Source organism: Cicer arietinum, chromosome 4 (genome assembly GCF_000331145.2).
Source record: "Cicer arietinum cultivar CDC Frontier isolate Library 1 chromosome 4, Cicar.CDCFrontier_v2.0, whole genome shotgun sequence".
In the NCBI taxonomy this organism is placed as follows: Eukaryota; Viridiplantae; Streptophyta; class Magnoliopsida; order Fabales; family Fabaceae; genus Cicer; species Cicer arietinum.
In genome coordinates this window covers 3,559,645-3,586,608 of record NC_021163.2, presented here as the reverse complement: position 1 = coordinate 3,586,608, position 26,964 = coordinate 3,559,645, and the positions used below count along the sequence as shown (strand labels likewise).

The window sequence follows — 26,964 nt, the reverse complement described above, 5'->3', positions numbered from 1 at the left end:
TTAGTTTTAAAAAGAATCACAATTTTAAAAACAATCTAAATATATCAATTGAGAATAAGAAACTCATATTAGATGAAAAAATAGATAATAAATATTAGGGGTGGACAAATATTGCAGCCCGCCCAAAACTGAGCAGCCCAATTGCTTGTGGACAGTTTATTTCGGGCAAAACGGGTTTCACAGGTCAAAGTTTCGATTTCAAATGGCTACCATCGAATGGATGCAGATGGGTATTTTGGGCCTCATAAAAACGCTCAATTATAGGTGCAAGATAGAATACTCAAGAAAAAAGATTCTATCATGAACTCCCACACATAAACCTGTCACCACCTCAATCAACGTAAAAATACAATTTTCGTCTTTTTAACCATCTATAAAATTTCAATTTTTTTAACTTCTTTTTCACCATCTCTTTCCAAACTTTAGAATGATTACCTTAATCTTCAAAACTTTCAAAATCAAAAGTAAGTGGCACTAAAAAAATTCAAAGTTCCGAAATATAAAATTTCTACAATATTTGAAAATTTCGAAATAATTTTCAAAATTTTTGAAACTTTCGAAATATAAGTTTCCAGAATTTTTGAAACTTTTAAACAATTCAAAACTTTCAAAATAGGAAATTTTTGAAACTTTTTATATTTGGAAACTTTCAAAAAATTCTAGATATGGAAGCTTTCAAAACTTTCTAAATTTTCAAAATATAATTCTTATTTCGAAAATTTGAAACTTCTAAAGCTATCAATTTTGAAACTTATAAATAATTAAAAGGATAAAATTGTTTTTTCATGTATCTTAGAGGAGTAGCAGATACAACTATAGAAATGCATGATAGAATTCTCGAGAAGGAACCCTAATCTACCTTAAATATTCACCTGTTTCAATTAGAATTATTGTTGCGCTGTTTCCTTCTATAAGGTTCTTATAAACCACTACAAAAATATTGTTTGTTATCTGAAATAGTTTCACTTATAATATTAAGAGTACACTTAACAAGTTTTTAGATTTTTATAACCATGTATTTTGTTTGTAGTTAATTTTCAATCTATAACTTGTGAAAAATAGAGCTATGCATGACTTACTTTTAATGGAAAAATGGTTCAAAGTGGCCCAATTTTTCAAAAATAATTTACTATCATAAAAATAAATTTCTCAAAAAATGATAAAAAAAATGTTGTTGGGCCAAAAACATTAAAATGGCCTAAAAAATGACCAAACGGACCATAACCCGTTTTATCCGAATCCTTGAAAGGACATAAATAGGCCTATGTTACTCACCCGTGGATTGAGGCATTTGGGGTTTTTGGACCCGAATCCGCCCTATCCATCCATTGTCCACCCCTAATGAATATCATATAAGTGAGAGGACCTATATATTTTAAAGCTTTGTTTGCGAGTTTCAAGGAAAGGGATAGGATGACTTAGAAAAACAGAAATCAATGGAAGGAATGAAAAGTTTTGAGGGGTTTATTTTTATTCATAATACAAAATCTCCTTATTTTAGAGAACTCAAATATTCTATTGGAGGGAGATTTAAGAGAACTTAGAAAAATTCTTCATATCATTTTCATGTTATTATAATACTCTATAAATTAAAAATATATTAATTATAAGCATTCTCTTATTATTCTTTACAAAATTACACTTTTAAAAAATATAAAAAAATTCTCTCTCTATTTCTCTATTTTCTTCTCCCTTGCCCTCCCCTCTAAACTCTCAAACAAAACCTAATTTTTTTGTTGAAGATGTAAGTGATTGCTCTAACTTAATGTAATGATCCGTGATGACACAACAAACACAAATAATTATGGTTTATTCATATTCTAATTTTAAACACAAAACACATGACATGGAAATTAAAGCAGAACTTGTAAGATTAGGAATCATAGTGGAACAACCATTGGAAACATTACTTGTTCTAATGCAAGAAGCCTCGTATGGCAGGCCACAAGCACTAGCTGCCCTAACATTACATACTCATCCATATCTAGATTTTCAAGTTATGAGAAGCATAAAAAAATGGACAACACACCAACACACCAAGTTATGAGGAGCAATAAAAAAATAGTCATCCAAGTAAAAAACTAACCAATAATGCTGCCAATTCACCCCTAATGTTTAAAATGGTCAATATTGGAACCTGGTGCTTATATGACAACCCTGTAATGATTCACACAAAATGAATGACAAATATACGTCCAAGTCTTTCAATGAAAATTGGACGAGTGTTCACAAAGAACCTTTGAAGTATAGTGGAAGAGGAAAGTTGTATAAGGACATTTGGGGAAATGGGTTACTGACACTAGATTTACCAAGAAACAAAACAAGGGGTATGGTAAGCGACTTTTGACACATCTAAAGATATTGCAGTTGCATATTACACATGAACATTTTTACTAAGAATATTGTGCTCAGTTAAACTTTCCAGATCTAGAGCATGTGATTCATTGGTTGGAACAACAATTGCACTTGTTGAAGTAAAAACTACAAGCAATATCACAAGATTTTTCTTCTCATAGAAAGTCAACTGATTCACCAGCAAGGTCAAACAATAATAAGCATTGTGCTGGGATTTATCAGAATGGTAAATTGAGAAATGAAAAATGACAATGAAGCTGAGGTTTGATATAGAGAGAACAATTTTGGGGGAGACACAAATGAGAGAAACGAAAGTACACAGCATGATATATCTGATGTTGAAACTGTCCAGTTAAGTAGAATGCCATCTCTAAATATAGACATCATTTGGAATGGACTTCTAATCTCTAATTCACACCTAATTTATTACTTTTCTTAACTTTGAATTCATATATATATATATACATATATATATATATATAGTCTTTGTTTCATTTGGACCATAGCTTTGTTAAGCTCAATAATTCATTCTAGAATTTGGCAGTTCTAGGCCACACCTTAATGTTAACAATATTGAATCATCATCTTTTTATTTTCCAGTAATGATCATATTAGAAAACCAACAAGTTTATATGCAGAGCATATATAGAAAGTAAGGTGGATAAAACAATTTGAGTGGGAGGTAGCATTTCTGCTATTTAAGCATCAAACAACACATGCCCATATATAAAAACACAATCAATAACCACAAAAATCTCATCAAAACCTTAAAACAAGCATTTAGATGCAATCACAAACTAGCCCTTATCTCTCTTGTTTAAAATCTTCTAGTTTCTTATTTTCTCAATAACTCACCACCTAAAACACCAACCTCTCAAAAGCAACACAAACAACAAATAATCAAAAGTAGGAAACAAAATACAACTGAAAGGAAAGAACAAGCAACAAGCAAAAAATCACAACAAAATAGATTAAGTGTATTAGATGCACACACAGACGCACCTAAAAACATCTATTCTATACTAGGTTTTATTAAACTTACTTCGGTAAGAAGCGTACTTGGAAAATGAAAGATGTAGAGCTTGTCAGTTCTTTGAATTTACATTGCATAATCAAATTAATGGAAGTTAAATAATGATTTCAGTACCTTTATAAATATCTGGAAAAGACAAATTTGATGAAACATAACACATCTACATGTAACATAATATCATAATATACGGATGCATGCAAAACCAAATATTTGCATTCAATTGAAGAATAAGATTTAACCTGACTCGGAGCAAAATAGAAGTTTACTTGCCCCCAAATGTAAGTTAGGGAGTGGTAGAGCTCTCAACTAAGAGTCACAAATCAGGTTTCCTTTAACATAAAAAATGTTGAAATATCCCTTGAGTGTTTTGTAGCACAACCATAATCTCTTCCACAATATTTTATAGATATGGAAAATGAAAATGGAAGGTGGAAACACCTGATTTTCAAGAAATGAAACTTCAAATCATTTTTCAAATTCAATATTGAAAATGAATGAAATGATTCAACCACTGAAAATTGCAACAAAAATGCAGTACTCACTCAGTTGACTTCAACTAATCAAGAGCATAGACACATACAAGACTTCAATTAGAAAATAGAAAAATAATAAAAATTGTTCTATGGATTTTATCATTGGCAGACAATAGTGCATTGTTTGTTCAAATGCAATCAATTTCCTCAGTCTCCTCCGGTGGCGAAACTTGCAGATTCTTCAATGCAGTCATATTAGCACTGCTTAATCACACAGATGCCTTGAATTTAACATCCATGATCAGATATTTGTGGTTTTCCTATTACTTCTGTTGGTTCCAATTCCTTTCACACCAATGTTAGTTTGTCACTCAAAAATCTGGCTCTACTTCCTTCAATCACTAAAAGGCCAAACACTTCTTTTATTCCGTCATATTAAATGCTTTGTTAAATCTCAGGACACCCACTGAATTTTGTTAGAAGGGTGATGGGTCAAGATGGACTTTATTTAATTCCATATTTGTTGTCTGCTCAGAGTTGTTCCTCTTAGTAGTCATGTAGCACATTTCAATTCTTGAAATTCTAAATTTCCTATAATTTTTTTTGTAATAACTCTAAATTCTATTGTAAATGTATACAAGTCAAAATCACACACTTTATGAAATAATAAATTCAGTCTTCTTCTGTCCTCTATGATTCAAGTGTATCCAAAATTTGTAATGCTCAAATTGCAAATAAAAATATCTTAGACAATTGTGTTGTTAGCTGCAAAGGCAAGCTTATTGTTTATCCTCTCAAACCTATTGTTGTTGATTGACTTGTGGGGACCAACCCCTTTAAAATCTTTCAGAAGATATTCTTTCCTTTGTTGATCCATTTAGCTGAAATACTTTAGCACAATGGGATAATGCATTGATTTATTCCTTCATCATACTCTTTATTAGAATGGTGTTTTTGAGGACAAACATAGCCATATTATTGAAGTTAGTCTCTCTTTACTATCTCAGTCTTCTCCCCCTCTCCAAACTTGGGACCGTGCCATTCAAATAGCCACTTACCTCTAAAACGGGCTCCCCTTTTGGAAAAAAAAAACAATATTGTTCCTTTCAGAGATAAATGATCAGGGAAAAAGGATAGAAGAAACAAATATAGCATTAGAGGCTAGGGCACACACCAAATCAAAATAGTTAACACTAGTAGAATATATAGGATTAGTAAGTACTTGTAAAGAAGTGCACAAGATAAATTCCATGCAGTCTAGAACCAAATTTGTGATCAAACTTTCTGATGGACAAGTTTTCTCTCAAAAGCTAAAGTTGCTAAATAATGAACATGAATTGTTTTATATCACATCTCTAACACTTACAGAAGACCTTTGCGCTTTGAAATGTGGACAACGCACAAATCCACTTACACCTGTATTGTTGATTTGATGTTCTATTGCACACCAACATCTGAATTTCAGGTTAATTTCAAATAACATACCTTCAGAATTAACACAGAAAATTCAAACTTGCAGACAAAAAAATTAACCTTTATAAGAGCCAATGAAATCATGATGTCACATTTCTTCGAGTCGAACTAGTATCTCCAAGACAAAAATCTCCAAGATGAAAGGGTTGTTTACTGTTCACCCTCCAACATTTTATTTTGCAGTAATTAAGCATCCAAGATAATGTGTAATTCATTGCATTAACAGTATTTTTAACATAGTTTTAAGGATCATCAGACTCAAATACAAACTTCGAATCCCAGGTCGTTGAAACACAACACTATCATCCCAATTTATCAATAAATTTCGAAATATTAAATTTTGCATCTAAGGTCATCAAGACACAATACCATCTTCCCAAGTTATTGAATTATTAATCATTAAGACTCAAATATCAAATTTCACATCTAATCTAATATCATTGAGGCACAATACAACCATCTCAATTTATCAAATTTGAGCCTACTTTGCATCCAAAGTCATTTGAGGCACAATGACATCTTAATTTATCAAATTTAGGATCATCGAGGCTCAAATATAAAATTTTGCATCCAACGTTGTCCAAGGCACAATACCCTCATCCTATTTTATCGAATTTAGGATCATTTAGATTCAAATATCAAATTTCACATCCAAGATCATCAAGGGACGATAATATCATCCAAATTTATCAAATTCAAGATAATCTAGACACATATATTATATTTTGCAAGGACATCGAGACACAGTTCTATCATCTCAATTTAGAATCAACTACACTCAAATATGAAAACTCGCATCTAAAGTCATCAAGACACAATATCATTGTCTCAATTTATTGAATTTTTAGTTTGTCTAGGCCCAAGTATCATTTTGCATCCAAGGTCATTGGGAGACAATATTGTCATATGAACTTATCGAATTTAGGATTATCTAGGGACAAAAATCAGATATTGCATCCAAGGTTTTTATGACATAACACCATCATCCCATTCGAATTAAGGATCATCTAAGCTCAAATATCAAATTTCACATCCAAAGATATTACGACACAATATCATCACCCCAATTTATCGAATTAGGAATCATCTTGTCTCAGTTATCTAATTTTGAATCCAAGGTTGTCAAGGCACAATAGTATCATCTCAATTTATATACTTTAGGATCATCAAGGCTCAATTATCATATATCACCAAGGATCATCAAGGCTCAATTATCAAATATCAAATTCCACATCCAAGATCATCGAGGCACCATACCATCATCTTAATTTATCGAAAATAGGGTCATCTAGGCTCAAACATCATATTTGACATCCATGGTCGACGAGGCACAAAGCTATGAACCCGATTTATCAAATATCAAAATTTGCATCCAATATCATCATCCAAATTTATTGAATTTAAGATTATCTAAGCTCAAATATAATATTTTGCATCCGATTTCATCGAGGGGACATGTCATCATCTAAATTTCATATCCAAGGTCATCTAGACACAAAACCATCATTTCAATTAATCGAATTCAAGATTAGTGTTGCTCAAATATTAAATTTCACATCAAAGGTCATTGATGTACAATATTGACATCTCATTTATTGAATTTAGATCATAAAAACTCAAATGTCAAATTTGACGCCTTGAGACACAATATTGTCATCCGAAACAAACTTGCTATTAAGGGTCATCTTGACATGTAAAATCAATCTTGTATTTATATTTAGAATCATGTTATACAAATTTCATATGAATAAAAAATTCATATTGCAAGTCACATTTAGGTTCATTAATCCATCCGGCAAATAAATTATAAGTAATCTAAACATATTATCCCAATTTTATATAAATAAAGAATTCATATTGTAAGCCACATTTTGGGTCTAAAATCCATCTTGAGATTAAATTGTCATACAATCATATTATCCCAATTCTATATGAACAAAAAAAAATCATATTGCAAGCCACACTTAGGGCCAATAATCCATCTCGTAATTAAATTTGGGATCGTCCAAACGTTCTATTCCAATTACCTATGAATAAGAAATTCACATTGCAAGCCATATTTTGGGTCAAGGAAACTCTCTCGTGATAAAATTTAGATTCATCCAAACATATTATCCCAATTTCATTTGAATAGCAAATTCATATTGCAAGCCACATTTTGGACCATGAATTCATCTCTTGATTAAATTTAGGATCTTCCGGTCATTTATCTCAATTTCATATGAATAAAAAATTCATATTACAAGTCACGTTTAGGGTCAGGAATCCATCTCATAATTAAATTTCAAATCAACCAAACATACTATCCCAATTACATATGAACAAAAAATTCATATTGCAAACATCATTTTGGGTCAAGAATTCATGTCAAAATTTAATTTTGGGGTCATCCAATCATATTATCCCAACTTCATATGAACAAAAAATTCATATTGCACAACACATTTTGCGTCAAAAATCCATCCATCTCGTAATTAAATTATGGGTCACCCAAAACATACCATTGCAATTTCATATGAATAAAAATTCATATTACAAGCCACATTTAGGGTCAAGAATCCATCCCATGAATAAATTTGGGGTCATCCAGTCATATTATTTCAATTTCATATGAACAAATAATTCATATCGTAAGCCACATTTTGGGTCAGGAATCCATCTCATGATTCAAATTTGGATCATCCAAACATACTATCATGAATAAAAAATTCATAATGCCAGCCACATGTTGGGTCAAGAATCCCTCTTGTGTTTAAATTTAAGGTCATCCAATTATATTATCTCAATTTCATATGAAAAAAAAATTCATATTCCTAACAACATTTAGGGTCAAGAATCCATCTCGTAATTAAATGTAGGGTCATCCAATCATATTATCTCAACTTCATATGAACAAAATATTCATATTGCAATATACATTTTGAGTCAAGAATCCATCCATCACGTGATTATATTTTCGGTCATCCAAACATACCATCACAATTTCATATGAATAAAAATTCATATTGCAAGCCACACTTTAGGTCAAGAATCCATCTCAAAATTAAATATAGGGTCATCATTCATATTATCTCAATTTTATATGAATAAAAAATTCATATTCCAAACAACATTTAGGGTCAAGATTTCATCTCGTAATTAAATGTAGGGTCATCCAATCATATTATCTCAACATCATATGAACAAAATACTCATATTGCAATATACATTTTGAGTCAAGAATCCATCCATCTCGTGATTATATTTTCGGTCATCCAAACATACCATCACAATTTCATATGAATAAAAATTCATATTGCAAGCCACACTTTGGGTCAAGAATCCATCTCAAAATTAAATATATGGTCACCATTCATATTATCTCAATTTCATATGAAAAAAAAAATTCATATTCCAAACAACATTTAGGGTCAAGAATCCATCTCGTAATTAAATGTAGGGTCATCCAATCATATTATCTCAACATCATATGAACAAAATGCTCATATTGCAATATACATTTTGAGTCAAGAATCCATCCATCTCGTGATTATATTTTCGGTCATCCAAACATACCATCACAATTTCATATGAATAAAAATTCATATTGCAAGCCACACTTTGGGTCAAGAATCCATCCCAAAATTAAATATAGGGTCATCATTCATATTATCTCAATTTTATATGAATAAAAAATTCATATTCCAAACAACATTTAGGGTCAAGAATCCATCTCATAATTAAATGTAGGGTCATCTAATCATATTATCTCAACATCATATGAACAAAATACTCATATTGCAATACACATTTTGAGTCAAGAATCCATCCATCTCGTGATTATATTTTCGGTCATCCAAACATACCATCACAATTTCATATGAATAAAAATTCATAATGCAAGCCACACTTTGGGTCAAGAAGAATCCATCTCAAAATTAAATATAGGGTCATCATTCATATTATCTCAATTTTATATGAATAAAAAATTCATATTCCAAACAACATTTAGGGTCAAGAATCCATCTCATAATTAAATGTAGGGTCATCTAATCATATTATCTCAACATCATATGAACAAAATACTCATATTGCAATACACATTTTGAGTCAAGAATCCATCCATCTCGTGATTATATTTTCGGTCATCCAAACATACCATCACAATTTCATATGAATAAAAATTCATATTGCAAGCCACACTTTGGGTCAAGAAGAATCCATCTCAAAATTAAATATAGGGTCATCATTCATATTATCTCAATTTCATATGAATAAAAAATTCATATTCCAACCAACATTTAGGGTCAAGAATCCATCTCATAATTAAATGTCGGGTCATCCAATCATATTATCTCAACATCATATGAACAAAATACTCATATTGCAATACACATTTTGAGTCAAGAATCCATCCATCTCGTGATTATATTTTCGGTCATCCAAACATACCATCACAATTTCATATGAATAAAAATTCATATTGCAAGCCACACTTTGGGTCAAGAATCCATCTCAAAATTAAATATAGGGTCACCATTCATATTATCTCAATTTCATATGAAAAAAAAATTCATATTCCAAACAACGTTTAGGGTCAAGAATCCATCTCGTAATTAAATGTAGGGTCATCCAATCATATTATCTCAACTTCATATGAACAAAATATTCATATTGCAATATACATTTTGAGTCAAGAATCCATCCATCTCGTGATTATATTTTCGGTCATCCAAACATACCATCACAATTTCATATGAATAAAAATTCATAATGCAAGCCACGCTTTGGGTCAAGAAGAATCCATCTCAAAATTAAATATAGGGTCATCATTCATATTATCTCAATTTTATATGAATAAAAAATTCATATTCCAAACAACATTTAGGGTCAAGAATCCTCTCGTAATTAAATGTAGGGTCATCCAATCATATTATCTCAACATCATATGAACAAAATACTCATATTGCAATACACATTTTGAGTCAAGAATCCATCTACCTCGTGATTATATTTTCGGTCATCCAAACATACCATCACAATTTCATATGAATAAAAATTCATAATGCAAGCCACACTTTGGGTCAAGAAGAATCCATCTCAAAATTAAATATAGGGTCATCATTCATATTATCTCAATTTCATATGAATAAAAAATTCATATTCCAAACAACATTTAGGGTCAAGAATCCATCTCATAATTAAAATTTGGGTCATCCAAACATAGCAACCGATTTGTCATAAGTTACATATAGCAACTTCTCAATTTTTATTAGCCTTTTTAGGCATGAAAAATAAGGAATGATCAAGATCATACATTCTATAATCATTATGCAAACCAAAACCTAGCCCAAAACATTCATGCCATACATGGTTTTGGAGTCAGCATGTTTGCTGAACAGAAAAAGAAAAAATCGATAAATCAGAAATCCAAAGAAGAATGGATTGTAAATGGGGGGAGAGAGATGAAGCAACGATTAAAGAAACGAAATTCAGACGAGCTACACAACTAAACTTGAAAGGACAGCAGATTTATCGAAGGTAGAATCAAGAAGCTTTTTATATTTTTTTTTTGTTCATATCTACATCTCTCTCTTTCAAATCGAAGCAAACCATGATTGTTGATTATTCAAATCCTAGAATCCAAAAACTGAAATCCGAATAACAATGTTTGTGACTCTGTGGTTATATTTTTCCGGTACCAATTCAAATTAAATTTCTAGGGTTTGAATTTCAAGAACGGGATGTTACCGTTACCGTTGCAAACGAATCAATTATAAAGAATTCGATTCAAGGTGCAGAAGATTGAAAATGGAGAGGACACACCTTTCTTTTCTTTCTTTATTATTTTTCCGGTTTCGTACGAACAATCAGAATCAACGGTGGCCGAGCTAGAAAGAATTCAGAATAATGAAAATCCAATGAAGAAGCTCCAATCTCTTCCTTTTTCCTATTCGTCAATTTCGCACCTTTTTTTCTCTGCCGATTCGTCAAGTTTGCGTCTTTTTTACTCTCCGTGAAGTAAGGACAAACTTGAAACCCTATCAAGTGTGTACACTTGCATCCTTTTATAACGTTAAGTTGTTTTTTTAATATGTATTATTTTTGTTGAACAAATAACGTCCACTCGTATTTACAATTTTGTTTTTTGTAATAATTTTTTACATTTCATCAGTTTTTTTATAACAACAAAATTTATAAATTTTTTTTGGGTACAAAGTATTTATAATATTTAATTGCATAGAGTAAAATATCAAAGTAATTTTTATTGTTGGCAATCACAAAGGAAAAAAAATTGTGAACAAAAGAATCGTGTTATAATTTATAATTTTCTTTTATATACTATTTATTTATTTTTAGAAATATCTTTTATATTTATTTTTTTTACATATCTTTTGTATTTATTTTTGTTTATATAGTATTTTGTGTACTGTATGATTATTTTTATGAAATTTAAAAATCTATCTAATGAAATAAAAAAGTTTAAATAAAAATTTTTAACAAAGGTTAGTTCTACTATTTAATACTTACAAATAAATGTACTCTTAACAATAGTTTAAGATACTCTATAATATTTTTAATTAATGTCGATTCAATACAAAATACATATTATTTTTTTTTTATCAAATCTTATATAAATGAAAATGAATCTAAACATCTACTTCTAAAAGGTATCCCTAATAGTTGAAATTTTAAAAAAATTTAAAATACTAATCTATGCCGAGCCATGATCCGTACAAGAATTTCCCTTTAAACAAATGGGAAAGTTAGAATAAAAAATTATAGAAAAGCTGAATATCATTTATATATATAAATTTAATTATTATTTAATTAAATAAAGAAGTATAAAATAGTAAATAAAACCGTTTAAATAAATGATAAAATTGGAAAGAAAAAGCCACATAAAAAATTTGGCATTCTCATTTAAGTGCAACTTTTGTTAAAGAGTAATTTTTTTTCTTAAAGACTAGCCACGAAACTAACACATAAAATAGTGTTATTTCTTTTAGTCCATAGACGGAATAATAATAAGTACCACTTGAAACGAGTTACATGCCCTCTACCAAACCCATGAGTGATTTCCTTTCCTTTCCTTGCCCTATATAGAGTTACAGACCCTCTATAAAAAAGGAAATTTAGGGAAGGGATAGTGGCGTGTGAATTGTATGAATTTTCTTAATTCATCACTTGATTCTCTTTCTAAATCATTGCATTTTATTCCTCATAAGTAGTTAGTCCTTCTAGCTACACACTAGAAGTTGAAACTTTCTTTTAATTTAATAACTCAAAGGATAATTCCAATCATCAAAATTATCAATCATTTCAAAAATCCTCTAATTCCTAAGACAACAATATCTTAAATTCATAATTCTCAATGGCAAATGGAATTCTCAACTTTTCAATTAAAAAACTACTCTGAAAAAGATCAAATGGTATTAGAGAACAAACTCTTGAATGAAAATTTTGTCTTGTAAAAAAATCGGTCTGACCTATATACTCTAAACTTCATTGTATTTGATTACACAGTCATACAACCGTGACCCAAGATATTCTGCAACCTCAGGATGTTTCACCTGTAAACAAAAAATAACAACAAAGAAAATATAAAGAATCAATATTCAATTTCTCATATTTTAAGAAGTTAAAAGAAATGATAAAAAGAATTACCATGGCAATCTTGATAGAATCACATTTAAATTGAGCATAGAGATTTGTTTCAATACTTCGACCCTATCATAAGAAATGTGTCAGTGTTTAAAATTCATTAGGCACACCATTTTGTGACAACGTTTAGTCAATAGAAAACAATAGAGCTTAGTTACAACTTGCCCAATCAACTTATCTGCTACATAAGTTGTTTTTAGCTTATTTCTGATTATTCTCTAGGTTAGTTTATGAAAACAATGTAAAGTTTATACTAAAGTAGTTGACTTTTATTTTATCTTTTATTATAGAAACAACTTATACACAATCACTTATTTAATAAACGTTAATGCTATACGTGCTTAATTAAGCTATTTATCCAACCAGGGCCTATATAGGAGAATGCTACATTGTCTAATCCCAACAGAAAAAGCATGCAATGTCAAAGGAAGAACTTATACCATCCCTTCTAAAATGACAAGATCTGCATCACTGGCATGGCAAGCAAGCTCTGGTGAAACCTTTGTAAGATCAATAATCTTCAATCCATGGAACAAAACAACAAAGAAACATGCAATCAAGTAATCATCGTACAAGTCAATGATTTGGCAATATAGGCCCATAAACTAAAAAGAAACCATAATTTTCCTAATATAACAAACAAATTATTTCTAATTAAGATCTTACAGGTAAATCATTTCCGGAGTTAGCAATAAAAAGATTTGAAGTACTGACACCCAAGAGATTTCCTTCTTCATCCTTTAACTGGAAACCAACATGTTAGAGTTAGGAAAAAACTTTGATTATACCAAAAATTTGTTGAAATTAATTTGTGTTACCTTTGATATAATTTCAATTAGCTCAGGGTAAGTCACATCATTGATAGAAGGTGAGTCATTAGCGGCCAAAACAACCTGCATTAAAAACAGCATTAGTAAAATATGTTGAAAGAGGAGATCATAAGAACACCACAAGCAAAGAAATTATAATTTCAAAATGCTTTAAAATGGACTATGAATCATGTCATCCACAATTAAGAGTTTAGTGGATTTAATATAAGTACTTAAAACAGATTTACAAAACTTGTTGTTCCTCTAAGTTCCATGTAAAGAAAAATGAACTTCAGGTATTTAAAGACATTGATCTATTGTGTTCAATAATATAAATGCTAACACTATTCTTCTTATCCTACCACCACTGCTAAAACACAAAATTGTACATGCGAAACATGTAAAACACACACGCTACAAGGAAAAAAAAGAAGCCCCAAAATTTATGTGGTTCGACACTTGCTTTAATACTATATCCCTATATCCACGTTAAGTCGTGAACACTGAACATGTAACTTTGTTATGGCAATCAGATTCAAATTTCCAGACCAGAAAACACAGTTGAAAGAGAAATAAAAGCGTGGAAACCTGACTCCCACGCCGAAGGAGCTCCCTTGCAAATGGCAAAATACCCAAAATAATATCTCCACCAGAGTTATCAACAAATATGATAACCTGCAATGATAAAGAAAATTGATTATGAAACTGCCCTTGGACAAAATATGTCAGAAGCATAAATTGAATCAAAAGAATTGTATATTTCTTCAACCATATGACACTTACCTTCTTCCAGGACTTGTTGCTCCATTTTAATTTTAAAGTATCAAGGTCATCAATTATCCAAGGCCGAGGGAGAAGATTTTCACAAGTAGTTGAAAACGACACCCCATCCCTAGGGAAAACCTCTGCAAGCTTCAAGAAATTGAGGGAAGAAAAAAGTAAGACATAAACTATAACTACTTGGAAATAACCCTCCAACCTTTGGCATATGATTGTAATAAACATGTGTCTTCTAGTATGCAAATAAATTCATTTTCAGGTAAGATTCCCAAACAATATGTCAGCTATGGTTGAATACTTGGATGATAGATCACAAAAGTGAAAAATAACACTTACAATTGGCAAACAACTATCCAGGAGTTTACATGGAAGTACATGGCATTCTTATGTAATCATGTTATTGCAACGAAAGTTTATTTCACCATGATTTTGTTCATATCTTTAAGCAATTCAATTTTTAGCTAATTGTGCATCAGAAGTGACCAAATTTGCATATAAAAAATCAACCTACCTCTGGAGAACCAAGATCAAATATATTCCCCGCGAAAATTCCTCTAACTAAATTTTCGAGTCGATTGCCTTCGTCTTCAATAGCATCATTAAGACGAACAACATTCTCAAATAGGGAGATGGCCTTTGCATTCTCTTCATCCTGTTGCATTCAATCATAGAGGAATTACAAATCTTAACCAAAATAGAACTACATAATTTATTGATAGCAGGATAACACTCCACCGCCTATCTTATTGACATTGAAAAGTAATGGTGTTAAATTTCTTCAACTTTGACAAACAAAATATTGCAATTAAATCTCCCTATATTCTTAATCCAATATGTTACATTGCTTCAGCCACAACAATAAGATAATATACACTTACTATTCTTCCATATTTTAGCAGAATAATATTAGCATTTAGCACACAGAATTGCAGATTATTCGCTTAAACTTACCTTGACTTTCTTGAAGATATCTCTGAATCCCAATTCTTTAAGGACTTGCTCACGAAGTCTGCAAAGAAGCTAGAACCAACAAACCAAAAAGAAAAAGAAATTAATGAGCCATATGATAAACATTTCACGTTTTGTTATTTTTCTCTTTTGCATATAATAAACTTCAGGTAGAGAACAAGAACATACAAGGAGATCAAAAGAACCGCCTTGACTTGCAGGATCTTTCTTCAAATCTTCAAGTATTTTAGCATACCTTTTTGAAGAAAATGAATCAACATAAGATGCAATATTACAACTAACAAAAATTTCAATATTATTAGGATAAAGAAAGTACAAGCCTAATGATCATAAGACACATTATCCCTTCCTAAGAATTTCAAAAGTATGCTGATGTTATTAACTAACAAGGTAAAAATAGGCATAGGCTTCTTGCATTGTTTTAAATTGAGGCTACAGGTGTGGTTGTGGCCACTGCGGTCGCGATAGTGCAGCTGTTGCGCAATCGGTCATTGCAGCATAAATTTATTACTTATATTACATTTTTTACTTATATTATATTTCAAATATCTCATATCTTATGTCTAAATTTTCATATCTATCTCATTATCAAGTCTCCATCACTTACAATTATCTACAATCTCACACTGCAATTGTGGCATAATACAGTTGTGGACACTGCTGCAACCGCAATATTCCAGTTGCAATCACGTGATGCAGTCCCCAATTTGAAACCATGGTCTCATGTTAAAGAAGAAACTCAAAATTCTCAGAAAGGGAAGAATGAAGTACTAAGATAGCACCTAACCTTTGAGCAAAGATTTCAGCTTTATTTGCAGCATCAGGAACAGAGGTATCAGTCTCAGCACGCTTTCTGTACCAAATCAAAAATAAAAATTAATATAAACGAGAAACATTGAACCACATGCCCCAATTTTTGTTTAAAGAAAAATAAAATGAAGAGAGAACATACTTATAGGAGGGGATACAACTGTGTAGGAGATTAATCCAAGATAGCTCAGTGGGAGTGAGGACACGTGGATCATCAGAAGGTAATCTCCATGGAATGGTGCATGCTCCGTAATTGGTACTATCCAATAACAAAGGAAATGGTACCAGTTTTGATTCCATTGCTTCTTCAAGAGATCCCGTCAAAATAAAATAAAAATGTAACTGCTTAAACATCACCGGATTTTTTTACCCATATATCCCACTTTTTAAAAAAGTTAACCAAAATGCTCTACTTTCAAAAACTTTTACTAAAATCTCCTACTTTTTAGGAGAATCAGTAAAACTCTCCCAGGGAGCGACATCTCAAAGAGCAAAATTTTTTCCCCTGAGGTCGTCGCTGGTCGGGGATGCGACCTCCCAAAGGGTTTTAAAAAAAATTTAATTCGTTTTTTTGTTTTAATTAATTGTTAATATTTTAATAAATATTTAAATTAATAAATAATTATATTAAATAATAAATTTATAATTAATAATAATACTACATAATTTAATATATTTTATTTAATATATTATTATTTAATATATTTATAATAATATATTAAATTTAATATATTTATAATAATATATTAAATTTAATATATTTATTTATGTAGTATTATTATTAATTATAAATTTATTATTTAATATAATTATTTATTAATTTAAATATTTATTAAAATATTAACAATTAATTAAAAAAAATAAATTAATTTTTTTTTAAAAAACCCTTTGGGAGGTCGCATCCCCGGCCAGCGACCTCCTACTAGGGGAAAATTTTTTGCTCTTTGAGATGTCGCTCCCCCAGGGAGAGTTTTTCTTGTTTCCCTAAAAAGTAAGGCATTTTGATAACAGTTTTTGAAAGTATGGCATTTTAGTTAACTTTTTTGAAAAGTAGGATATATGGGTAAAAAATCCTAAACATCACTGTATTAACGCTTTTTTATTTATTTATTATATTGAATTAATTTTATTCATTTTATTTAAAAACAAAATTAAAATTAAAATTACTCATTATTAACCTACCTCAACTCAATAAAAAAAATGGACACATAAATAAAGAAGTGTCCGGGTGGACACTATTACATACTATCTCAAAAATGGCACACTTTTAAAAAATAATACAAAATGTTCTATATTTTTTTCTTAGTTGATTGCAATCTGGAGATGCGACGAGGTGAAATAATATTTTTTATATTGTTAATAGATGGTCGCATCCCGCAGGATGTGACCTTGACATTGTTTTTTTTTTGTCATTTAATAAATAATTATGTTTATTATTAATTATATTTATTATTTAATAAATTATAAATAATTAAAATATTTAAAAATTCGAAATATTATTAATAAAATAAAATTATCATTAATATATTTTATTTATTATTATTATTATTTATGTATTTTATTTATTAATAATATTTTGAATTTTTAAATATTTTAATTATTTATAATTTATTAAATAATAATAAATATAATTATTTATTAAATGGCAAAAAAAAATTATCAATACAAAGTCGCATTCTCGGAATGCGACCATCTATTAACAATAAAAAAAAAAACTCTTCACTTCGTTCTATTCCTATGCTACGATCAACAACTAAGTTAAAAAAGTAGAGTACTTTTATATTATATTTTTAAAATGTGGTATTTTAGGATATAAAAGAAAAAATGAAAAAAGATATAAATATAAAAAATCCTATATGTGCGTGCATAAAAAAAATGAATGTATATTATGTATGTATGTAATGTAACCATGATAACATAAATTATTGAAGGGGTTACCTAGTGTTTTGAAGTGGTGATTGGTTTGTGGAGATTGATGAATGCAAGAGTTAACCCTGCAGGTTGTTGAGAGGGTAAAAGAAACAGCATGTAAATGGAAGGACAATGATGAAGAAATGTTCCAACGAGTACACCGTGAGGGTGAGATTGAGAGCAAAGCCCTATGAGTGTGAGTTGGTGATGATTTTGTAAATGATTTCACTGTCCCCATTGAAGTACTATGAACTTGTCATCTAATATTATAAATATATAGCATAAATTGCAAGCAAAAATTACCAAATTACATAATGGAAAACATTTAATTTATGTAATTACGACAAAAAATTAAATCTATTGTCTAAATTATTTTCAATTAAATTAAATTATTGATAATATAAAAAGTTATATTAAATGAGATTAGTTTTTATTATCATAAAATATAAGACGTATTATTAATTGTTGTATATATTTTATTTTAAAAATTATAAACTAGTTTTACTTATATTTTATTACAAATGTAGTATTATAAAGTAAAGTAATTCTAATTAAGAAAAAATTTAAGTGACTTAGTCGTACGCCCCCAAATTCATGCTCAATAGCAATTTTTTTATATTAGCTTAAAGAGTATATTGCAACTTCAAATGATATAATTCAAATCAAGAGATCATCGGAAAAATAGTTATTAGTATAAATGTCGCTAATAATATAATAATTTATTTAAAAAAATTATATAATTTCTTATTATGAAATCTCTTAATTAATAATAATAATAATAATAATACAATAACTTATTTTAGAAAAAAAATATACAATTTCTTATTATAAAATCTCTAAATTAATATGGCCAAATAAAATTTAATAATTTTAAAAATTAAAATAAAATGCAACAAATTTATAACTTTTATGTAAAAGAACATATATGATATTTATATATAATAGTTTGCCTCATATAGTAAGGTTATACCAAAGATGGCAATTTTCAAGTTCATGTTCATCTAAATATTTGCCTAATTCAATTTTGTTTATTTTAATATAAATAAATCTGGTCAAACAAATATATATATCAATAAATAACAATAATTAAAATATACACTATTTTTTTTTTTAACTTTTTACCTAATCTATTTTAGTAACTTGTTTTTTTCACGAATCAAAACAAATTTATTTTTAATAAACTAATTCAAACACAAGGTGTATCTAGAAGCACAATGTATGTCTTAAATAGAGACAATACCATTATTATGTTACAATATCTCCAACAAAAAGACTCATACAAAAACTCAACATAAAAATAAATAAAATAAAATAAAAATTAAAAAAAATTAAAAAATTATAAAAGAAAACCACTTTAAAGCTCGGTTTTATTGGACACAAGTTCTAAGCACACCAAAGGTTTGTGGTACAAATAATTAAATCTTTGGACATGATTCTTAAGTCACTCCCAGATAAAAGCTTTTAACATTTTCAATAATGGAATTCACATTTGGGATAATTCCAAGAAAAATGGTCTTATTTTTTTATTTTTATATAAATTAAATTGTTAAGAATTAAATTATTCCTTTCTTGATATTGAATATAAGAGAAAATATGGTCAACAAAAATTGATATATTTAGTCTAAATTTTGAATCAAATATATCTATTTTTATTGATCCACTTTCTCTTATACTTGAAATCAGAGGTCATATGATTTTTGTGGTGCTCCACCTAACCACACAAAATTAGACTATTAAATTAATTAACTTTGCATTATTTAAAAAAACACCAGATAAACCTAACTAGTCTAAAACACCACACCACAGACATCCAAATCAAGGACATTCAAAAAATAAATGACAAATTGTTTCTATTTCACCACAACCCGCCACACTATTGTTGAATCAATTTGTATAATCCTTCAACGAATCAAATTATCTTTTGCAACTAACCTATTATTAAATAGCTTTCAAGAAAATAAAGAAACTTTCCGTGATACATATAGATTCCATGCAAGAGCTTGAAAAGAAGGTTAAACCACACCTCTCACCAAAACAAGATAAATTTCACCACAACCCGCCACACTATTGTTGAATCAATTTGTATAATCCTTCAACGAATCAAATTATCTTTTGCAACTAACCTATTATTAAATAGCTTTCAAGAAAATAAAGAAACTTTCCGTGATACATATAGATTCCATGCAAGAGCTTGAAAAGAAGGTTAAACCACACCTCTCACCAAAACAAGATAAATTTTCTTAACTGAATAAGTGTTTTCTCGAACATTATTTTAAGTCCACATGTCAGCTACATTAACCTACAAATAAACATTGGCTAAAAGAACCCTCAAAGAGGTTGGTGGGTTTTCACTATGATTTTGCAAAATTTACACTTTAAAGTTTCAACAAAATCATGGTACCATCATGATATCATCAAATTTACCGTGATTTCAAACGTGCAAGAAATTGTTTGAAGTTACATATCACATCAGATCCACTCACACTTAATTATGGCAGACAAAAACAAGAACACGTGTATTCTACATCCAATTACTACAAAAATCACTAAACAATACAAGAGATACATCAGGGGAGGAAAAAATACATGGAAAACTAACATAAACATATCTCAACTAATATCTACCACCAAAGATTGCAACTTTTGACACCTGAAAACCACTACTCTCTCCTTGGTATGTTAATTTTTGAGAGCACAAATAAAGCACGAGTGTTCCTAAACGAGCTTGAGTCTGCAGAATACCAATTAATTCAAAGTGAACATGTAGCACTCAAGCGCTTGATTGGCTTAAGTTAGAGTCCTTTTCAGGTTAAAAATCTCTATCGTCGGCAGATGAGTTACTAGAGTCTTGTAAATTGTTGAAATAATCCTTCTGGCTAAAATTAATTTGGCAATCCCTTGATAATCAAACAAATTCATCAAAAGAATGAAGAAATACACACAACTCATACTCATTCAAGAATCCTCTTGTTCCTAAGACAACATATATTAAATTCTTAATTCTCAATGGCACATGAAATTCTCAGCTTTCCAATTAAAAAATTACTCTGTAGACGATCAAATAGTATTGGAGAACAAACTCTTAAATGAAAATTCTATCTTTAAAGGAATCAGTCTCAACTATAAGCTCTAAACTTCATTGTATTTGATTACACAGTCGTACATCCGTGACCCAAGAAATTCAGCAACTTCAGGATGTTTCACCTGTAGATGAAAAATAACAACAAAGAAAATAACATCATCAGTATTCAATTTCCCATATTTTAAGAAGCAAGTTAAAAGAATGATAAAAAAAGTATTACCATTGCAATCTTGATAGAATCACATTTAAAATGAGCATCGAGATTTGTTTCTATACCACGACCCTGTCATAAGAAATTTGTCAATGTTTAAAGTTTACTAGGCACTCCAATGTGTGACAAGGTTTAGTGAGTAACTGTATAGGCCTCATTGGAGGAAGAACTGAAGACAGTGAGAACTCAGCAATAGAGCTTAGTTACAACTTGTCCAATCAATGAACTATGACTGTTTGGATTGATTTATTTGAGCTTATCTACTGACATAAGTTGTTTTCAACTTATTATCATAAGCTCTCTAGTGTAGTTTATAAAAACAACTTATAGCTTATATAAAAACAATTTGACTTTATTTTATCTTTTGTAAAGAAATAGCTTATACATAAACTTACATGACAAACTCTTATGCTATCAGCTCGCTTAAGTAAGCTATTTATCCAAACAGAGCCTATATAGGAGATCCTACATTGTCTATATAAGAGAATCATGCATTGTTAAAGGAAGAACTTATACCATCCCTTCTAAAATGACAAGATCCGCATCACTGGCTAGGCAAGCAAGCTCTTGTGACACCTTTGCAAGATCAATAACCTTCAACGCATTTTACAAAACAACAAAGAAACACGCAATCATGTAATAACATGCAAGTCAATGATTTCACAATAAAGGCCATAAACTAAAAAGAAAACCAGAATTTTTCAAATATAACAAACAAAATATTTTTTATTTAGATCTTACAGGTAAATCATTTCCAGAGTTGGCAATTAAAAGATTTGAAGTACTGACACCCAAGAGACGTCCTTCTTCGTCCTTTAACTGACAACCAACATGACAAAGTTAGGAAAGAACTATGGTTAACAAACATTTGTTGAAATTAATTTGTGTTACCTTTGACATTTGTTTTAAAACAAATACTAACATGATTCAGTGTTACCTTTGATATAATTTCAATTAGCTCAGAGTAAGTCACGTCATTGATAGAAGGTAAGTCATTAGCAGCCAAAACAACCTGCATTCAAAACAGCATTAGTAAAATATGTTGAAAGAGGAGAACATAAGAACTACACAAGAAAAGCAATTCTATTTCAAAGGTTAAAATGGACTACGAATCATGTCATCCACAAATAAGAGTTCAGTGGATCATATTAAAGTACTTAAAACAGCTTTACAAAATCTATAGTTCCTCTAAATGCTACCATTATCCTCCTCATTTTCTTCTCCCACTGCTAAAACACAAAAATTGCCCACACAAAACAAGTAAAACACATCATATGAGGAAAAAAACCACATAATTTATGTGGTTCGACACTTGTTGTCTATGTCTACATAAAACACTTCAACAAAAGAACATGTAACTTTGTTATGGCAATAAGTTTCACACTTCCAGACCAGAAAACACTGTTAAAAGAGAATAAATTAAAGCATGCAAACCTGACTCCCACGCTGAAGGAGCTCCCTTGCAAGTGGCAAAATACCCAAAATAATATCTGCACCAGAGTTATCAACAAATATGACAACCTGCCATGACAAAGAAATTGATTATGACAGTCACTCGGACAAAATAGGCCATAAGACAGAAAATGCATCATAACTCATAAGAACTGTATATTTCTTTAGCTATATGACACTTGCCTTCTTCCAGGACTTCTTGCTCCATCTCATTTTGAAAGTGTCAAGGTCATCAATAATCCAAGGTCGAGGGAGAATATTTTCACAAGTAACCGAAAACGACATTCCATCCCTAGAGAAAGCTTCAGCAAGCTTCAAGAAATCAATGGAAGAAAAAAGTAACCCATCAACTAAAACTACTTATAACCCTTCAACCTTTGGCATATGATTGTAATAAAGAACTGCATTCTAGTATTCAAATTAAAGCATTTTGGGGTAAGACAATGAGAATAAGTGAATAAAACTAATAAGCAACTAGCCAAGAGTAATACCAATTGCCTATTGAAGGTAACAAAGGCTCAACATATTAAAGATAATTAGACATAATACTTCCATACTGCATGGAACTAAAGCTGACTAGACTATCATTTCGTTAATCAATTGTTATCATTACGCCAGAAGTAACCAAAATTAGGTGTAAAAAATCAACCTACTTGGGGAGAACCAAGATCAAATATGTTCCCTGCAAAAATTCCTCTAACTAAATTTTCAAGGCGCTTGCCTTCATCTTTGATGGCATCATTAAGCTGAACAACATTCTCAAATAGGGTGATGGCCTTTGCATTTTCTTCATCCTGTTGCATTCAATCACAGAGGAATTACAAAAAATAAGACTACGAGATTTATTGACAGTCATGATAACCCTCCACCTCCCTCATATAAATACAGGCTATAGCAATATAGCATATCAGAGTTACAACAAATAACTGCTATAGCGACGCTACAGCACTGTTGCGTAACGGAATTTGAATAAACCGCTTTTTTCAGTGATCCACGATTGTCAGCACTGTGAATGACATTTAAAAGTAGTAGTGTTAAATTTGTTCAACTTTGGCCAACAAAATTAATGAAAAGAATGCGATAAAATTTCTCTATATTCTTGATGTAAGATGTTAGATTATTTCAACCCTTATAATCAGATAATATACACTTGCTATTCTTCCACATTTGAGCTTAATAGTATTAGCATTTAACACATAGCACCACAGATTGTTCGCTTAAACTTACCTTGACTTTCTTGAAGATATCTCTGAATCCAAGTTCTCTAAGGACTTGCTCACGAAGTCTGCATAGAAGCTAGAACCAGCACCTCAAAAATAATGAGAAATGAAGAAATGCACAGAAGGGGGAAATCAGGCATCTACGAAAACATTTTATGTTTTATTATTCTTCTCCTTTGCATATATAATAACTTTAGGTAGAGAACATACAAGGATATCAAGAGGGTAGCCTTGACTTGCAGGATCTTTCTTCAAATCTTCAAGTATTTTAGCATACCTTTTTGAAGGAAATGAACCAACAGAAGATGCAATATTGCAATTAACAACAATTTGAACATACTTAGGATAACGAAAGTACAAGCCTGATATTCATAAGAAACATATGTCTTCCTAATAATTTCTAAAAAAGTATACTGAAGCTGTTAATAACTAAAATAAGGTAAAAAAATCTTAAGTCTCTGATGAAAAAAACCTCTCAAAGTGAACAAAAAAAGAAGAATGAAGTAATAAGAGAGCACCTAACCTTTGAGCAAAAATTTCAGCTTTATTTGCAGCATCAGGAACAGAAGTATCAGTCTCAGCACGCTTCCTGTACCAAATCAAAGCTAAAAATTGATATAAACGAAGAAACATTGATATAAATAATAGAATGCTGAACCACATGCCCCAATTTTGTTTAGATAAAAATACAATGAAGAGAGAACATACTTGAAGGAGGGGATACCACTGTATAGGAGATTAATCCAAGATAACTCAGTGGGAGTGGGGATACTTGGATCATCAGAAGGTAATCTCCAAGGAATGGTGCATGCTTTGTAATCGGTAGTATCAGTATCTATCTTCAACAAAGGGAATCGTATCAGGTGTGATGTACTACTCTCCATTGCTTCTTCTTCTGTTTGTGTGTGTGTGTATACACTATATGTTAGTTGAGTTACAATGTAATTTACTCATAAAGAAAGGGTAATAACAAAAGACTGCTAAGTGCAATGGAACATATTGGCGTAAGTAATATTACCAAGTTAATTATAAAAATAAAATAAAAAATTACCAAGTTATTACTTTAAAATTTTCAATGTGACATTTTGTCATACATCAGACATACACTATTAGATAAACAAGTTAGTTACACTTGTTAGCTGAACTCATTGACAATATATTAGTCTTATTGTAACTCTTCATGAATCAATCATTTTCATTATCAATACAATTTCCACATTATATTTTTCTATGTTTCTCTCATGAATGGCTTCTATGAAGAATAGTAACATATATACATATATTAATATGCATGTAATGTAACCATGATAACATGAATAAATGAATTTTGGAGTACTTTAATTACCTAGTGTTTTGGAGAGGTGGTTGGCCTGTATGCAAGACTTAGCCCTGCAGGTTGTTGAGAGGGTAAAAGAAACAGCATATGAATAAAAGGACAATGATGAAGGAATGTTCCAACATGAGATTGAGAACAAAGCTCTATGAGTGAGAGTTGTTGGTGATATTTTAAATGGTTTCACTGTCCCCATTGAAGCTACATCCACTATAAGGCAAGGTAAAAAAGTTTTATTTCAAAAATATTTAATACTTGTCATATGAATCAATTTCTATTTGGCTGAATTAATTAATTGAAAACAAATTTCTGGTGGTGTGTATTAATTAGAGATAGGATTACATTGGAAAGCCATATATTTTGTGATAGGATTATCACATGACTGGAATCAAATAATATGTTATATGTTTCTCATGTTGGCATAGGCTTCTGTTGTGGTTCGCTTGGAAAATATCAGAGTGTGTTTAAGGCATCTACTTCTTTTTCATTGAAATTCATAATACAGACCTCTAAAATTAATATGATTATAAATTTAAAAAAAGAACTAGTAGGTTTAATTTTTAAATGTGAAAAAGGAGTATCTAGTTCACCAATACAATAATATATATAACATAATTTTATACGCCGTCGAATTAAGAATTTTTACGCTGTTAATTTTTGTTATAATTATTTCTAAAAATTAGTTTTGATGTACTGACTTTACACTGATAATAAATAAAAAATTAAACTTTTTATCATTTGAAACCTTCAAACTTGTTGATTCATTGTTTTCCAAGAGACCGATCATGTTGGCATTGATATTTCTATTATGGATGATGATAAGGCTGCCTTGTGCTTGCTCAATAGAAGGGGCATATGGATTACTAGCAACTTCAAAATGGATTTCGGATGGCTAATACACTTTGACTTGGACTTTTAGTGTGGCATCTTTGGCCTTTCGTTCTTATAAACGCTTCAATTAACATATTTAAATATGTATTTTGATAATAAAAAAAAAGTTACATCTAAATTGGTCAATTCAGAGAGCATTGAGAATAGGAGAAGAAATCATTTAAACGAATGATAAATTATATTTTATTTATCTCAAAATAATGTTGCAGTTGACAATTTCAATGAATAAAAGAGAATGGTTATTTTACCAAACTACTCATTATCATAAATACAAAGAAAATAAGAATAATTTAAAAATAAAACACACAACACAATATTACTTATACTGATGTTCCTAGTTTCAATGTCCTCTTTTTTTACACTCTAATTTCGATGTTATATTTTCAAAGAGTAGACATCTGCTTTTTTTCCTCTTTCACAAGGTCTCATGTTTGAACTGATTTGGAGTCTAACAAGTGGGGTTTTTCATTCTTTAGTTCGTGTGGCCACAGGTTTAACGAATTCCTAGATTTTTCATT

The 26,964-nt window shown here is 30.0% G+C and overlaps 2 protein-coding genes and 1 long non-coding RNA gene across 3 annotated transcripts; all 3 read right to left on the bottom strand.

Moving 5' to 3' along the window:
• Window positions 1-1,847: 1,847 nt before the first annotated feature.
• Window positions 1,848-11,446, bottom strand: LOC113786321 (uncharacterized). Its single transcript, XR_012162774.1, has 2 exons — window positions 5,228-11,446; window positions 1,848-4,936 (listed from the first exon to the last, which is right to left on the bottom strand). It is a non-coding gene; the product is annotated as an uncharacterized lncRNA (long non-coding RNA).
• A 1,160-nt stretch (window positions 11,447-12,606) lies between these two features.
• LOC101494672 (damage-control phosphatase At2g17340-like) lies at window positions 12,607-16,726 on the bottom strand. The gene is made up of 12 exons (XM_004495372.4): window positions 16,489-16,726; window positions 16,324-16,389; window positions 15,705-15,771; window positions 15,519-15,587; window positions 15,079-15,219; window positions 14,571-14,699; window positions 14,376-14,462; window positions 13,797-13,871; window positions 13,645-13,722; window positions 13,419-13,496; window positions 12,982-13,044; window positions 12,607-12,887 (listed from the first exon to the last, which is right to left on the bottom strand). The coding sequence occupies exons 1-12, from the start codon at window positions 16,698-16,700 to the stop codon at window positions 12,813-12,815; spliced, it is 1,140 nt and encodes a 379-aa protein (XP_004495429.2). The 5' UTR covers window positions 16,701-16,726; the 3' UTR covers window positions 12,607-12,812.
• A 4,458-nt stretch (window positions 16,727-21,184) lies between these two features.
• LOC101494363 (damage-control phosphatase At2g17340-like) lies at window positions 21,185-25,882 on the bottom strand. The gene is made up of 13 exons (XM_004495371.4): window positions 25,568-25,882; window positions 24,931-25,117; window positions 24,746-24,811; window positions 24,433-24,499; window positions 24,230-24,298; window positions 23,656-23,796; window positions 23,186-23,314; window positions 22,985-23,071; window positions 22,488-22,562; window positions 22,292-22,369; window positions 22,067-22,144; window positions 21,560-21,622; window positions 21,185-21,461 (listed from the first exon to the last, which is right to left on the bottom strand). Exons 1-13 carry the CDS (start codon window positions 25,749-25,751, stop codon window positions 21,387-21,389), a joined length of 1,299 nt encoding a protein of 432 aa, XP_004495428.1. The 5' UTR covers window positions 25,752-25,882; the 3' UTR covers window positions 21,185-21,386.
• Window positions 25,883-26,964: the final 1,082 nt, after the last annotated feature.

Excerpts from the sequence above, each read along its gene's own strand:
- LOC101494672 (XM_004495372.4), bottom strand. The coding sequence starts at position 16,700 with ATGTTTAAGCAGTTACATTTTTATTTTATTTTGACGGGATCTCTTGAA. Across the intron at positions 15,772-16,323 it reads GCTGAAATCTTTGCTCAAAG|GTATGCTAAAATACTTGAAG; the intron begins GTTAGGTGCTAT and ends TTCTTCAAAAAG. Across the intron at positions 13,045-13,418 it reads TTGTCATTTTAGAAGGGATG|GGTCGAAGTATTGAAACAAA; the intron begins GTATAAGTTCTT and ends TTCTTATGATAG.
- LOC101494363 (XM_004495371.4), bottom strand. The coding sequence starts at position 25,751 with ATGGGGACAGTGAAACCATTTAAAATATCACCAACAACTCTCACTCAT. Across the intron at positions 25,118-25,567 it reads CCACCTCTCCAAAACACTAG|AAGAAGAAGCAATGGAGAGT; the intron begins GTAATTAAAGTA and ends ACACACAAACAG. Across the intron at positions 22,370-22,487 it reads TAATTGAAATTATATCAAAG|TTAAAGGACGAAGAAGGACG; the intron begins GTAACACTGAAT and ends GTTGGTTGTCAG.